Genomic DNA, 16,365 nt, shown 5'->3' on the forward strand with positions numbered 1-16,365 from the left:
ATGATCATTCAACAAGCATTGCCGGTGCAGACGAGAAGAGAACTTTGACTGTCTCTCAGCACAGGTACGCGACGCTGGTGGGGGAGGGTCGAGAGGGTTGCGGCATGGGGGTCCAGGGGTCAGTAACGCAGAGGGCGGGGGTGTTGAAATCGGAGGGAGGGGGAGTCTGGAACTGGGAGGGAGGTCTGGAACTCAGATGGAAGGAAAGGAAGGAAGGGTCTGGAACTTGGAAGGGAGGGAGGGAGGGGGTGATTACCTTGCTAGCGCCTGTTTCATTGCCTACCGAAACGGGTCTTTTATACTAGTATTTTATAAAGGCAACAGAGGCACCTATGTGCTTTTATAAAAGAGTCAGCCAGAACCAGCCCCAACAGTGCACACATTTATACCATCTTTGCAGCAGGTATGAATACGTGTGTTTAGCTCAGTGTTGTATAAATACAAAACATATCAAAACCACACCACTGTCCCACCCAAACCTACACTCCCAGGAACACCAACAAACCAACATAAAAGTAAAAGCAGATTGTTAATTAAACATGTGACCATACATCAAGATAATATCCATGAGATTATTAACACAAAAAATGGTGAGGAGGGACAATTGGGATACTGGGGGGGGGGGGGGGGGCTCCTTTCTCAAGTTCCAGTCATACTCTCTTCTTGCCACATCCCATGTGACAACTTACACGCACTCATCATTCTTCCTTTTATATACCTCTGGTTCTCCCTGGCCCCTTCTCACATAGCTGTCCCCTGTTGATTTACCAGCCCTCTGCCTCCAGCCCAACTAAAGGGGGTACTGAGCAGCTACATTTCAGACTACAACCTTTTCCTCAGTTATCCAGGGCCTATCTGCCATTCTGAACCATGCAGGACACCCCCAGAGTTAAAAATGATAACCCTGGGTAGCAGAGAAGGTTATAACCTAAGGCACTGCCATTCACCACCTACTTCCTCAATCAACACAAGGAAAAGGTGGCTGGTGAAAGTGGATGGCTTTCAAATGTATACACCAGCCACCCACATTCCTGTTCTAGTTCAAGGTTGTCCTCTGTTGTTTTTATAATAAAGGTTTGATTTTGGAGCCCTTCCCACAGCATCTCTGGAGACCAGAGATCTGGAATAACCAGCACAAAAATGGAGGTTACACCACCACTGTAAAAGCCATTAACCAGACATCATCTGAAGTTGTGTACACAAATCAGTAGGTTTCATTTTGAAAAGGATACCAAAGTATAGCCACTCCAGAAGACAGCTACCAATATGTGCAACTGCTTCTTCCCCCCCCCCCCCCCAAGAGAGACTTGTTTGGGGTTCATGGTAAAGTGAGGGACCAACACTGCAAATCATAGACAAGCCTTGCTATTGGCATAGGAGAAGTGATGACATATTCAGCTGCAGAGGACATCTCTTTTCTGGCTAACAAACCTGTAAGGTTTCGGGTCTGATAAATCTGAAGTATAGAAAAGAATTGTGCACAGTAGCATATTTTCAAAGACTAGAGCTAAAAGTACTATGATGAACCAACTCTCTTATAGTGGTATGGGAAAATACTGTTTGCCAGATATTTGACCCTTTACATGGCTCAAAAATTCTGACAAGCTGATGCCTAGGGTGGATTTTTAAGGTTGCATATCCCTAAAATTTGTGGCATACAAGGGTCATAAAAAAAATAAGATCTGCACTAAAATCTGTACAAATGTCAGTGACAGACTCATCTTTTATAACAACATTTACAGTACTCTGCATGATTCTAGGTTTTCCAAGCACAGCGGGACAAACACAAGCCATGGCTTCATGCCTTATCAAAAGTATCCCACCCTTAACACTGTGGTTTGAAAGCAAATACTTGCATGCTGACCTTTGACCCTTCAGAATACCTAACTGCAAAAAAAGCCCTTCCCTTTGACTAAACAGCTTTCTGCCCCGCTGCAGATTCTGACAACACCGAACACCAAGATGCTCCAAGCCATCCTCATAACGTGCTCAAAAATTCTTCAACCTGCAAAACAAACAAGCAATTACAATAACATAGTAACAGAGTAGATGACAGCAGATAAAGACCTGTATGGCCCCATCCAGTCTGCCCAACAAGATAAACAATCTCTATGCAGATTCATAATATGTTTAAAAAGCTAAGTAGCCAGTAAGGAAAAGCGACAGATGCTAAAAAAAAAAGAAAAAAAAAAGAGGCTACATCACATCCCATTGTGGAACTACACCATCTCGGGCATGCCATGGAGCCAGTGGCATGGACATCAGTAAGCACAAGACCTAGTCTTCTTCCCTTCGCTGAGAATAGAAGCACCACTAAAATATATTAGTTAACTACTTCACTTTCAGAAGTACCCGCATTTACTTAATATTTTGGGACAATATCATTATTTTCCAAACTCATGGATAAATTACTCCCACTATTAATCAGTAAAGACCTTGCACCATTAGACTGAAGTAACATATGGCTCTTGTGAGGGGAGGGGAGTAGGTCTGTTTTGGGGAAATTTATATTCACTATTGTATATATATATATTATGTTGTATTTTTGTATATATTTTGTTACTGGGATGTACACTACTGTGTACCTCTGTTAGGAAGAAGGTAATAAAGAATGAAAATGGAATAATTCTTTTGCTTATATAATTCAAATAATATTACCTAGCTAGGGGCCCTTTTATGAAGCTGCAGCAAAAGGAGGCCTGCGCAGGCATCAGTGTGTGTTTTTGATACATGCTGAGGCCCCCTTTTACCGCAGCGAGTAAGAGGCAGGTCTGTTTTTTTTTTTCAGGAAACAGCCAAGGGGGAAGTGAAGCACTTGCTGGGGGGGGGGGGGGGGGGGAAGAGCACTTACCGCTGCCCACTGAGGTGGCAGTAAGGACTCCCACGCTAACCAGGCAGCACAAGGCACTGCCAGATTATCGCCGGGTACACACTGGCGCTACAAAAATAAAAATATTTTTGTAGTGCCGGATGTGTGCACACTGGGGTGGGACCTACCACCAAGCTGCTGCAGTAGCCCGGCGGGTACTTCCCTTTTAGCGAGCTGTAAGCCTGCGTTGGGCTTACCGCCACTTTGTAAAAGGATCCCTAGGTGTCCAAATGGCTGGTATAGGCTAATCCGGTTAGGCATCCAAGCAGATTCTGGCATAGCTTAACCTAGAAAGGGCTCCCTGTTCTGTGGAAGCATCCAATCTACACTAGCAAAGGCATGTATATGTGATTTCAATATGTAACCTCTTTTCCACCTCCTACAGTGATTTTTTAAAAAATCTGATTTGACACACATCTAGAATCAAAATCAATAAAACAAAGCCAATACACACCAGAAAAAAAAAAAGAAATTCACAAGGGTCAGTCATAACGAAAAATATTCTCTTGGTCAGCCAGTGAATGTTAAACCTAAAGACTCCTGGTGAAAAATCAGTCATCCACCCATTCTGAAAGGTCTCAATTACAAATCAATAATGTTTGAAATATTACTCAAAAAAACCCATAGATTTGCATTTTTCTTCTTTTTTAATGCCATAAGGTACTGGTCCATCATACAATAATTTAAGAGCACAGAATGAAGGCCTTCAACAGCATCAAGGAAATCTTGCTAAGAAAAACTAAGGGGCTCACATGGGGGAGTGACAGAGGTTGGATAGGGAGGGAGGGAGGGAGGGGGGGGTTCTTTTCTCTTGAGGTTCAGGGGCATTTGGTTCAAAAACTGAAAAATATTGAAGTCATTTGGGAGTTATTACTACTAAGATACAGATTGAAATTCATTCTCTCACTTGCTGGTGAGTGTTTATCATGTTTGATTTATCTGTGGATATTTAATCCACTATTGTACTGTAATGTGATGATTATTTTTGTATTGTATCAACAAAGTTCAATAAAGACTTTTATAAATTTAAAAGAAAAAGAAAAACTAAGGGGCTCTTTTAGGAAGCTGTGGGAAAAACTGGGCTTACCACGGGCTCGAATTCCACTATTTTCCATTCACTTTTTATTCAAGCCGTGCAATAATGTTACTATTAGCACACAGCAACTGGAACCCCCCCACACAAGAACACCTATTTAAGAGGCTATTAAAGGCTCCCATGTTAACCAGTTACCACACAGTGATGTCAGCACAGTAGCTGGTTAACACTATCACGTCCATATCTATGTATGACACACCCCTAGGCAAAAAATAAAATGTCAAAATTTGTGCATGGTTACTGCATGCTAATGCAAAAGTAACAATGGACACTTTAATGCATTACTAACAACGTCAAACCCCTTACAGAATACTAAATATAAATCACAATAATGAACTGCAAGTAACCTTCCACATACTTTGAAAGAATAAGAACCTTACTCGATTCAGGCAAATTAATTTTCTAATTTTCTACATTTTTTGAAATTTTTGTTTTGAGGAGGAAAAGGTCTCAAAAAGCCCAGGTGCTGAGACAAACATTAATTCACTTTATCAATGAGTCATAAGGCACACTGTAGGCTGAGCTCATCACCAACCTAGAAAAACTTCCTATTGTAATTGTTTTTTATGCAAACATTCTCTTAAAACAGCTCAGATAATAGTCTTATTGAAGCTGGATAAGGACCTACGTTCTCCAAATTCTTATCGGCCTATTTCTTTATTGAATTTTGAAGCAAAGCTTTTTGCAAAACTTTTAGCTAATCATTTGGCTAAGGTCTTGCCTTCTCAGGTGGAGAGCTCAGAGATGGGGTTTGTACGGGGTCGTACAGCCGCTAAAAAATAGTCAAAAGATTTTGGCCTCTTTGGAGGCAGTACAGCGGCATAATTTGCTTTCTCTTTTAGTTAGTTTCAATGCAGAGAAGGCATTTGATCTGGTTTATTGGAGTTTTCTTTTTAAGGTCTTGCCAGCTTATGGTATTGAAGGATTCTTTTTGGATGCAGTGCAGCTTTTGTATTCAGATCCTAATGCTTTTATGTGGGTTAACGGATCCTTTTCAGCACCTTTTCCAATCCATCAGGGTACACACCAGGGATGTCCTTTATCTTCCCTCAGAGATATTTTATCAAACACAATCATAACAGGGGTTGCTCTTCATATTTCAGAGTTTAAAATTTCAGCATTTGCTGATTTATTGGTACACCTGGCAGAACCATAATTATGGAGACTGTTAGGGAATTTGGGGATTTTCGATTGAATCTGCAGAAGTCCCTGGCATTGGCCTCTTCTGATGCGGTTCAGCGGGATGGGTTAGTCCTTTTCCATTGCATTGGGCTAGGCGATCTTTTTGCTACCTAGGTATTCCAGCTGTCCATCAAATGTTGGAATTGTATCATATTAATATTTCTCATTGGATGGATTCTACAGTGACCCTTTTATCGGGTTGGCGACATCTGCCATTAGGTTTGCATGGGTGGATCCATCTCTTTAATATGGTTGGATTCCCCCACTCGCTTTATACATTTCAGATCCTTTCTATTAGGTTGTTGAGAAAGGATATCTGCAGTTTATATTGCCAAGCTTCACATTTTTGTTAGGGTGCTAGGAAACCGAAAGTCTCCCTTAAAGTTTTATTAGGTAACTGGAGACATGGCGGCTTAGGCTTACCAGATCTTCATAGGCATAATCAAGCCTGTCTTGCTAGGCATTTGGGCAATTGGATTCTAGGTACAGAAGTTTATACCCCAGTGCAGTTGAAGGCGGAGGTGTTCACTCCTTGGCATTTCCATTTTTTATTGCAGGCTCCCGGGAAGGCTCTTCCTTCGGGAGTTTATGGCAATATCCAGCTTACTGGCTCTTGGGGATTGTCTCCTCACGTGTTTCCCTTTTTACCCATTTGGGAAAATGCAGAGTTTTCACCTGGGAAGGAGAATGGTACCTTTCGGCGATGGGAGACTGTAGGGGTTAAGTGTTTGGAACATGTATTACATCCAGACAGCTCCATGTTGCCCCTGCAGGCCTTGGGAGGGGGAACTTTGGTTCATTTCGCAGACATATATGCATATCAATAGTTGCATCATGATATTTCTACCCTAGACAAATCTGCCCAGCACAGAACTAGCGTTAATGCTCTTTTAGCTTTGAATGATAGGGATCATCTTTCGGTCTCTCGTCTCTAAGGCAATTTCGGATCTTCTTCCTCAGAAAAATACATGTATCTTGTGGGGGAATGATCTGCACTGTTAACCAGCATCTTTAGATTTTGGTAAATTGGTTGCTCGAATTCCCTACTTGACGATTGAAGCAGTTTAGAGTAGTACATCATGCTTACATAACTCAAACACAGTTATTCCACATGGACAGTATTGATTCTCCTCTTTGTTTGAAATGCTCTCAACAGCCTCATTTTTTTATTCATGCTTTTTGGGAATGTTCCAGTTTGTTCTTTTTGGACACAGGTGGTCCTGCTATTTGGAATTCCTCTTCAGGTCTACGATATCTTTGTCAGCAGTAGCTTTACTGTTGGATAAATATGAAGTGTTTCCAATGCAGAGCAATGGGGGCCATCTGTTTATCGGCAAGGCAGCTCTTCTAGGTTAAAAAAAAAATCTATTCTTAAGGTATGGATGGTCCCTTACCTTCTTATTGGGGATGTTACATAATATCATGCTTCTGGAGAAGAGGAGAGTTGGGATATCCTTCAGACGCAAGAAGCAGTTTTTATCTATTTGGGATTCCTATATACATTCTCTTTTGCCAACAGCTCAGAGTTTAGTCTTTAATACTTTATAACTTTGGTATTATTTTCATCTGGTTTTGCATCCTCTGCTTCCTGATTTTTTTTTTTTTTTTTTTTCGGGGGGGGGGGGGGGGGGGGGGGGTTGGACCACTGTGACAAGGCACGTCTGATTCTTGTGCAGGAGTGGCTATAAGAAACCAAGCCCCCTGATTTTTGCTTAACTGTGTTCTTTATGCCCTGATTCCAGTATACTGGCCTCTTATGTATGTTTCTGCTATGTTGGATACATCAATAAAGATTTCAACATTAAAGTTTTAAAGAGATAGGAGTAGTAATTTCTTCCTCATTACACTATACCAGCCTCCATAAGCATTAAGATCAGCCTCAATGAATCTACCCAACTGTCCATCTTTTCACACTGTTAGACTTGAGGAATATAGGTCCTCCATTTTTTTTTTTTTAATAGTTGGACTTAAATTATGGAATAGGCTAGCATCCTCATTAAGAGCTGAAAGAAATAGTAGATATTTTATTTTAAAAATGAAAATATTTTTCCAACAAGCCTTTAGAGAAGAAATATTAAGCAGTTGTTGAATATTACTCAGTTGTATAGCTAGAAACCTCCCTGTTTGATGTTTAATAGATTTGAAGATCTTGTTTTAGGGTTTTTTTTTTTTTTAATTTTATGTTTTATTCAATATTATGTATGTTTTGTTAATACCCACCAAGAATGGTAGAATGAGTGGGCTACAAATCTGTAAACAAATACAACTGTCCAATGCTTAGCCAGAAGGGGGCCTCAAAGCACATTAGCCATGTTAGAAGTAGGGATGTTTGTGAGAAACTATTATTGGGTCAAATGTTTAATATACCAATTTCAGCTCTCTAATAGTTTCTATTTTTAAAAAAGCCCAATATATACTACACCATATACTCCTTACAAGAGAGTTGTAGATACTAAGGAAATTCCCTCCTGCCCGCTCGAAAAACAGGGCTTGGTGCCACCTTATAGGCTAACCAATTTATTTAGTAGATGTATCTAATGACGTGGATTTTGGGCCTCAAAAGCTAATGTCAGCCTGAATAAATTGGTTAGTCTATAAGATGCCACCTAGCCCTCCTGTTTTTGTAACATAGCTACCCCTCAGAAAGATTTTATCATCCTCCAAGAGAAAATCCTTAACAAATACGACCCATTCAATAGTTATATAACGAGTTATCTGTTAACAACTAGGGCATGGTACCCACAGCCCATTTTATTCTTTTGGGACCTGTGGTATATTAACTTTAGTAGATAACCCCCTTGATATCATTTAATGAGAAGTACTTGTCTATCTGGTTCTCTAAGCTTCCAACTACAGTGGTGGAAATAAGTATTTGATCCCTTGCTGATTTTGTAAGTTTGCCCACTGACAAAGACATGAGCAGCCCATAATTGAAGGGTAGGTTATTGGTAACAGTGAGAGATAGCACATCACAAATTAAATCCGGAAAATCACATTGTGGAAAGTATATGAATTTATTTGCATTCTGCAGAGGGAAATAAGTATTTAATCCCTCTGGCAAACAAGACCTAATACTTGGTGGCAAAACCCTTGTTGGCAAGCACAGCGGTCAGACGTCTTCTGTAGTTGATGATGAGGTTTGCACACATGTCAGGAGGAATTTTGGTCCACTCCTCTTTGCAGATCATCTCTAAATCATTAAGAGTTCTGGGCTGTCGCTTGGCAACTCGCAGCTTCAGCTCCCTCCATAAGTTTTCAATGGATTAAGGTCTGGTGACTGGCTAGGCCACTCCATGACCCTAATGTGCTTCTTCCTGAGCCACTCCTTTGTTGCCTTGGCTGTATGTTTTGGGTCATTGTCGTGTTGGAAGACCCAGCCACGACCCATTTTTAAGGCCCTGGCGGAGGGAAGGAGGTTGTCACTCAGAATTGTACGGTACATGGCCCCATCCATTCTCCCATTGATGCGGTGAAGTAGTCCTGTGCCCTTAGCAGAGAAACACCCCCAAAACATAACATTTCCACCTCCATGCTTGACAGTGGGGACGGTGTTCTTTGGGTCATAGGCAGCATTTCTCTTCCTCCAAACACGGCGAGTTGAGTTCATGCCAAAGAGCTCAATTTTTGTCTCATCTGACCACAGCACCTTCTCCCAATCACTCTCGGCATCATCCAGGTGTTCACTGGCAAACTTCAGACGGGCCGTCACATGTGCCTTCCGGAGCAGGGGGACCTTGCGGGCACTGCAGGATTGCAATCCGTTATGTCGTAATGTGTTACCAATGGTTTTCGTGGTGACAGTGGTCCCAGCTGCCTTGAGATCATTGACAAGTTCCCCCCTTGTAGTTGTAGGCTGATTTCTAACCTTCCTCATGATCAAGGATACCCCACGAGGTGAGATTTTGCGTGGAGCCCCAGATCTTTGTCGATTGACAGTCATTTTGTACTTCTTCCATTTTCTTACTATGGCACCAACAGTTGTCTCCTTCTCGCCCAGCGTCTTACTGATGGTTTTGTAGCCCATTCCAGCCTTGTGCAGGTGTATGATCTTGTCCCTGACATCCTTAGACAGCTCCTTGCTCTTGGCCATTTTGTAGAGGTTAGAGTCTGACTGATTCACTGAGTCTGTGGACAGGTGTCTTTCATACAGGTGACCATTGCCGACAGCTGTCTGTCATGCAGGTAACGAGTTGATTTGGAGCATCTACCTGGTCTGTAGGGGCCAGATCTCTTACTGGTTGGTGGGGGATCAAATACTTATTTCCCTCTGCAGAATGCAAATAAATTCATATACTTTCCACAATGTGATTTTCCGGATTTAATTTGTGATGTGCTATCTCTCACTGTTACCAATAACCTACCCTTCAATTATGGGCTGCTCATGTCTTTGTCAGTGGGCAAACTTACAAAATCAGCAAGGGATCAAATACTTATTTCCATCACTGTAGCTGCTAGGGGTGTCATAAGCCTTTGTAGTTATGGTGGGGAAGAGAAGCATTCATCTCCATTAAAATACACCCCCCCCACACACACAAACACCCCACAAAAGCACAAGGCTGGCAACTACCTTTTCAATCAGGATCTCATGTTTTGCTTTGTCATCTTTAAACTCTTCATTGACATCCAAAGTTAAGATAGGCAGCTCTTGCAAGTAATCAAAATCCATCCTGTTAAGAGTGTCAGGGAAACATGCTTTATCTCTCCAAAAGAGGTAAGAAGAATTTATAATCACCCTATCCACTTTCTACCTAGTAGGCTTTCAAAAATACATTTTAATTAGTCAATGCAATAGAATAAGTTTGTTATAATTTTTGACCACATGTACAGAAACACTTGAGTTTTGATTTGCACGCAAGAATTTAAACATTTTAAATTTCCCAGTTTTGTCAATCCTCACACACAAATCAATGCTTCTGAAATAGTTATGAATATATGACATCACAAAATTTACATAAGAAAAAAAAAGCATATACAGTAACAATTTCATTTCACATTAACCCATAATGTGGAGTGGCTCTCATACAGATCAGGCTTCCTGGATATCCACAATTAATGCTCAAGAGATGAATGTTGCATATGACTGGGAACCATGAACCAAGGCAAGTGCACTTATGCAGTAATTCCCCTCAGCAGGAGGCACACATGACAGCTTCTAACAGGTCTAGAGGACTGGAAGAACCAACCAGCTGGGGCCCTGTGCAATTTTGCCGTACCTAAGTACTGCTGCTTTCAGGGATTCTCCAAGATATTAAATAAATTAGAACTGTGTAAGCAAAGCTGGATAAGCAGAGAATTTCTAAGGGATCAATGCAAGTAATACCCTAATGGTTATGCATGCGGCCTGAGAACCAGGGAAACTAGGTTTGATTCCCACTGCAGCTCCTTGTGATTCTGGATAATTCACTTAAACCTCTATTGACCCAGGTACAAAATAAATATCCTATATAATAATTTGCACCTCCAACGTTCCATGTCTGACTGCCTGGGTTCGTAACATCTCCTGACGTCAGCCAGCCTCCAACGTTCCATTCCCCCTCACTGTCCCGCCCTCGTGTCAAGACGTAATGACGTCAGAGGGCGGAACAGTGAGAGGGAAGGGAACGCTGGAGGCGAGCTGACGTCAGGAGGGATGTTACGAACGTAACGGAAGCCAGAGCCAGCCAGAGAATGTTCAGGTACAAATCGAGGGGAGGAGAGAATCGTGGGACATCGAGGGGAGGGAGGGAAGGGCAGGGCAAAGGAGAATTGATGGACATGGATGGGATGGGAGGGCAGTAGAGAAGAGAACCGCGGGACACGTATGGGAGGGCAGAGAAGAGGAGAATCACTGGACATGGAGGGCAGGAGAGAGAGAAAAAAAAAACCTTACATGACAGCCTTCCTAGGGCCCGTTTCATTATTGAGGAAACAGGCATGGTTCCACTAGTCTGTATATAAAATGTAAACAGCTTTGATTGTAACTACAGAAAGATGGTATATCAAACCTTATCCCCTTTCCTGTGTTTTGAGGTGGTCCATTAGGATTTTACTCAACAGACCACTTAGAATACTGTTCGGTAATTAAAATAATGTATTGAATATTTAATAGTCACATTACCACTGATAACTGAACTGTGCTATTTGACTCGTGAAAGATAAAGCCACAGGTCGTCCCAGAATCTTTTCCTCTCATAAAGCAAGTAAATGGAGAATAAACCTTAAATATAGCTAATGGACACCCATTTTACCATTTGTACACATTGTGTACTGTTATTTTAAAAAACAGAAGTTTTAGACTTTATCAAGCTAGTTTGGTTTGACTGCAACTGTCAGTCCTTGATATTGTATACCATTGTGTAAGCAGCTAACTAATATTAATCAAGTCTTCTAGCCAGCTATACTCAAACATATGCAGTGGCTGCTCAAACAAAAGAAGTTTTTTTTTTTTAAAGCATCATTCACATTCATAGCTACAGGTGAGAAATAACCATCTTGTACTACTTCTCCCTTCTCAACTTTGTCGTGCTAGACACCAATAAAGCTGTGCCTTGTTTAGATGGCAGAGACCTCTAGTGGCTCTCCAAGAGTACTGTACTGTGGCTTTTTGTACCATTTAGAAATTCCATAACAGGGGAGGGTACTCTGCACAGGTGAAGCAATGACGGGAGGAGACCTCACTTCGAGCGAAACTGAAACTAGTATAAATACCAAGCACAAAGGGGGTTGCCTGTCTTTGGCTAGCCAAGACATTATACTACAAAGCTGTATGTTGGGCGGGGAGGGGGGGTTGTCACGTTCCCCACCTGAGCTCTAGCACTTCTGTGGATGGTGTGGTGGTTTCTGCCGCCAGAGTTAGCTCCGCACGGCGGGTTCCCTGGGGGCAGGCGCGGCCATTTCTTATTTCTTCGGCGCTCTCGCACCACACTGCTCAGTGGCTCCGCTTGCTTCAGTCCACCTCCCTCTCCTGCTGGGATTGGTTGGCCCCTCGGTTTGCCTCTTAGGCTCCTCGCCTATGGGCTGTTTCCCCTCCTTTACTCCCTCCTGTTGCTCTGCTTCTATTGGGCAGTCTGTTGTCCGTCCTATGAGGCTCCCTCTCTCCCGGCTGGCTCTGCTGATATCAGATGCCAACACTATAACAGCTAACGTTTTCTCCCTTGTTGCTTCAACTCCTACTTCGGTAGGTTTTGTTAGTACTGTGGTGTGTTTCTATTTCGCTTTCGTGCCTTGCTACTGACCCAGCGTGATTCTTGTCTACTCTCTCGGTGCCTGCCTACTGTCTGCATGTACCTCGACTACTCTCTGTGTCTGCCACCTGCCTGGTTCCTGAACAAGGCCCATCTCTTCCTCTCGGTTCCTGTTCTGCCTGGTCGTCTACACCTAGGGGATCAACCTCTGGGGAATGGCTGTCATCACAGGTGAAGTCGACAGGGGTGTCCAACCCAGCAGCCCTGAGAACAATAGCTGAGAGAGAGAGAGAGAGAGAGAAAGAAAGAAAGAAACTAGGCCTTTCTGGAACACAAAGAGAAGCAGGAGCCCAAGAAGAGACATAAGACATCTCCTGGATCTCTTACAAGGAGGGCCAGAAGTTGCTGTAGTATTGCACCTGTGACCACAAACGGGTTCATACCAGCTTTAGGTATGGTGTTCTGGAGAAGGAGTTAAGAGAGGAGGGGCTTCTCCACCTGTAAGAGAGAGTCCAGGCACAACCTAACTGGCTGCAACTGTTTAATATTGATCTTTCTATGCCATTATTTGAGTTTTATAGTTTATTGGAACGTACTATACTGCCCAAGCTAACCTGCAGATCTGGGCAGTTTACAGACTGAAATAACAAAAGTAACAGAACTGGGGAAATTTGATAAGAAAGGGTTTATTGGTCAGCAGCAGAACAAGGGAGGTGAACAAAGGAACAGAAAAGGGAAGGGAGAAGGAAGAAGGACAAAGGAATAAGGAATAGCCAGTGAAAAATGATACAGCAACTCTCAACCCTTTTTAATTGACCTAGTTGAATGCTTGTTTAAATAGCCAAGATTTTAAAGCTATCTTAAAATTCCTAAAGGTTAGTTCTGAATGCATAGGAAAAAGGGAATTCCAGTGAGAAGGGGCTGCGAAGAAGAAACTGCGGTGGCAGGTAGATTCAAGCTGGGCTGCTTTGGGACTTGGAAGCACAAGATGGTTATTAATTAAACAGAGGAGTTGTACAGGGGAATACAAGATAGTTAGAGTTGAAAGGTAATCAGATAGATCAAGTCCTTGTCAACAAGGCTTTCAGTAAATCCGTGGTTCAAAAAAATATACTGGGAAGGGGAAGGTGTGGAAAGTGGATTTTAGTGCCAATGGCCTCTTGGTTTTACTGGTCCCAACCTGGGACAAATGCCTAGACAGTTAAATCCGCAAGCCATTGTTACCCCCTGAATTTGTGCCCCTGGTCCGCTATACAGTCCAGAAAATAGCTGCTTTAAAGATCCCTGCCCAGTAGAGCTACAGCTATAAGTTCTGGCTAAGACTGAACCCACCAAAATGATCATTTACAGCGTGACTTTCACATTATGCTGTGCAGTGAAAGGTGGGGAAAGCATAGGTGGCCGGTGACTCAGATGTCTGGGAAAGTTAAAGGGGCAGGGCGGGAGCTGGATGGGATGTGATGCACCAAGTTAAAATCTTTGGGATAGCAAAACCTGTGTCCGCAATCAAAAGAGACAGTTGGGGCAGTTTTGAACACAGCTGTCTCCCCTATCTAGTACCTCTGTTACTGACATAATTCCCTGGAGTGTGTTCAGTGTACCAGAATACTACAATATATTAAACAGAACAATATTTGCAGCATTCTGGAAATATACGCAGGTAGTTTAAAACTTTGATCCCTGTCAGCCCTAGCTCCCCAATCCAGCATCTTCCTGTTGGCCACGTGAAAAGTGATGTTCAACAGCACTATAAAAGAAATCCTGTGTGGCTAGTTTCAGATCTGCTTTTAGTTTATTGTTCAATTAGCAAACATCTTTGGGAATACATATTATCTGAATTAGTGTACATGAATGTAACTCACACTGAGCTACAATGGAGAATGGCATGAGCTAAAACTAAGTTCAAAATCTAGTATTAGGCATATTCCCCGGGATTCTATATATATTGTACCTTAATTTCCACACGGAAATCCAAGCATATTCTATAAGTGTGGGTAACTTAATTTGTTAACTAGCTAATCAATGCTGTCAATTGGATGTTAACAAGCATTAAGATTTATGCACATGCTAAGTGTATTCTGTAATATGGTGCGCTTAAATTCTAAGTCACATAATTGAAAAGGGGACGTAGCCATGGGCGGGGCGTTATGCTCATATTAGCCCTCTCCTCAAGTCAATTCACTGGCTTCCTATCCGTTTCCGCATACAGTTCAAACTCCTCTTATTGATCTGTAAGTGCATTCACTCTGCAGCTCCTCAGTACCTCTCCACTCTCATCTCTCCCTACATTCCTCCCTGGGAACTCCGTTCACTGGGTAAATCTCTCTTATCTGCACCCTTCTCCTCCACCGCTAACTCCAGATTCCGTTCCTTTTATCTTGCTGCACCATATGCCTGGAATAGACTTCCTGAGCCGGTACGTCAAGCTCTATCTCTGGCCGTCTTCAAATCTAAGCTAAAAGCCCACCTTTTTGATGCTGCTTTTAACTCCTAACCCTTATTCACTTGTTCAGAACCCTTAATTTATCATCCTCACCTTAATATTCCCTTATCTCTTGTTTGCCCTGTTTGTCTGTCCTAATTAGATTGTAAGCTCTGTCGAGCAGGGACTGTCTCTTCATGTTCAAGTGTACAGCGTTGCGTACGTCTAGTAGCGCTATAGAAATGATAAGTAGTAGTAGTAGTTTCTAAAATCTATGTGCTTTGTTATAGAATACACCTGCTCTGCGCCTAATTTAGGTGTCAGGATTTACGCCAAGTAAAACATGGTTTAAATGGCTGCGACTAAATTTGGTCACATGGAGAGGTGCTTGGCGTATTCTATATACTGCATGGAAATTTATGCCTATTCTATAAAATATAAGTGTGCATTTTTTTCCACATGGAATTTCAGGCACCATTTGTGGAATCTAGCCCATTGTGAAGTAGTACAAAACCTTAAAGTCACACAGGACCTATAACGCAAATCTACCATACCATAACAGCACTTACTTCCAGGAGTCACACAAGGGTGTACCTAGGAAAAAGTAGCACTGTAACCATTAACAGTGGGCCCTTGAACATTATTATACCTACTAAACAAACTGGATTAGTACAGATCAATGCTACAGACATTCGATGTCATCAACTGGCCTTTTTCACAACACAGAGCACAGACAGATCCTCACCAAAGGGAACAAGTGAGCAAGAGGAAGGGCAGGGAAAGAGAAGCTTGTGGGTCTTCTAGGCCACTGTGGACTCAAGGCAGCAGCAGCCAGGAGGTTAGTGGTTGGGGCTGCTTCCCCAAGCCTCTTATATGGGGTGCGTTTGAACAAGCCTTACCGCATTGTCCTGTGGTAAAGCCAGCTTTCATGCTTGTAGTGGAGTTTCTCCAGGTACTCCACTGGAATTCCTTGTTCTTCCTCTCGTCCTCGTAGGTAGATCCTATTCAAGCATTTCTGAAAAAATAAAAAAAAACATTGCTTAGAAACAATTTTGCTTACCAGACACATGGAGGAGGAGGAGGAGGAAGAGGAGGAGGATGTTCCTTAGCCAATATTGTATACGCTGGGGTAATCTGTGTTTACTTTATTCAAGCATATAAAACTGTACCATCACAATATTTATTCACAGGTTTTAAAGTTATACACACACATCCATCATTACAAACCATTTTGGTTCTGATTTTTAAGCAATGCCTCAGAAGATTGTGTTAAGGATTTTGCTAGTCTTTTCTCTCCCACTATGGAATTGAATAAAACCAGGAGCTACCGTGCTTACTCTTCTGCTCATTACCCCCCACCCTTTAAACATGCTCATTGGGGATAAAAAAAAAAAAAAAGCATGGGAGGTGGAGGCCCTGAAAAACTATCTTCACTCCTCTTCTCTTCCCAGGTTCACCCACTAAACTGAGACATATAGCCTGACAGTGCAATCAGACATTTAAAACTGCAGTACCTGTACACCATGGTATCAAAAACTGAGCACGAGAATGAACAATTTTAGGAAAGCTGGATCAGTGGGAGTATGGATGCTCTGAACAGGCTTGAAGTCTAGCTATATGGGATGGGCAGGGG

The 16,365-nt window shown here is 42.3% G+C and overlaps 1 protein-coding gene across 1 annotated transcript in view; it reads right to left on the reverse strand.

The window, feature by feature from the left end:
* Nucleotides 1–1,610: 1,610 nt before the first annotated feature.
* Nucleotides 1,611–16,365, reverse strand: part of DCK (deoxycytidine kinase) — a 45,734-nt gene continuing 30,979 nt past the window's right edge. Inside the window, exons 6-8 of the mRNA XM_030192143.1 lie at nucleotides 15,632–15,747; nucleotides 9,715–9,814; nucleotides 1,611–2,005 (exon numbers count right to left, since the gene is read on the reverse strand). Of these exons, the coding sequence (XP_030048003.1) occupies nucleotides 1,979–2,005; nucleotides 9,715–9,814; nucleotides 15,632–15,747 (243 nt within the window). The 3' untranslated portion in view covers nucleotides 1,611–1,978. The remainder of the gene's footprint in view (nucleotides 2,006–9,714; nucleotides 9,815–15,631; nucleotides 15,748–16,365) is intronic.

This window comes from Microcaecilia unicolor, chromosome 2 (assembly GCF_901765095.1).
Source record: "Microcaecilia unicolor chromosome 2, aMicUni1.1, whole genome shotgun sequence".
Taxonomy (NCBI): domain Eukaryota; kingdom Metazoa; phylum Chordata; class Amphibia; order Gymnophiona; family Siphonopidae; genus Microcaecilia; species Microcaecilia unicolor.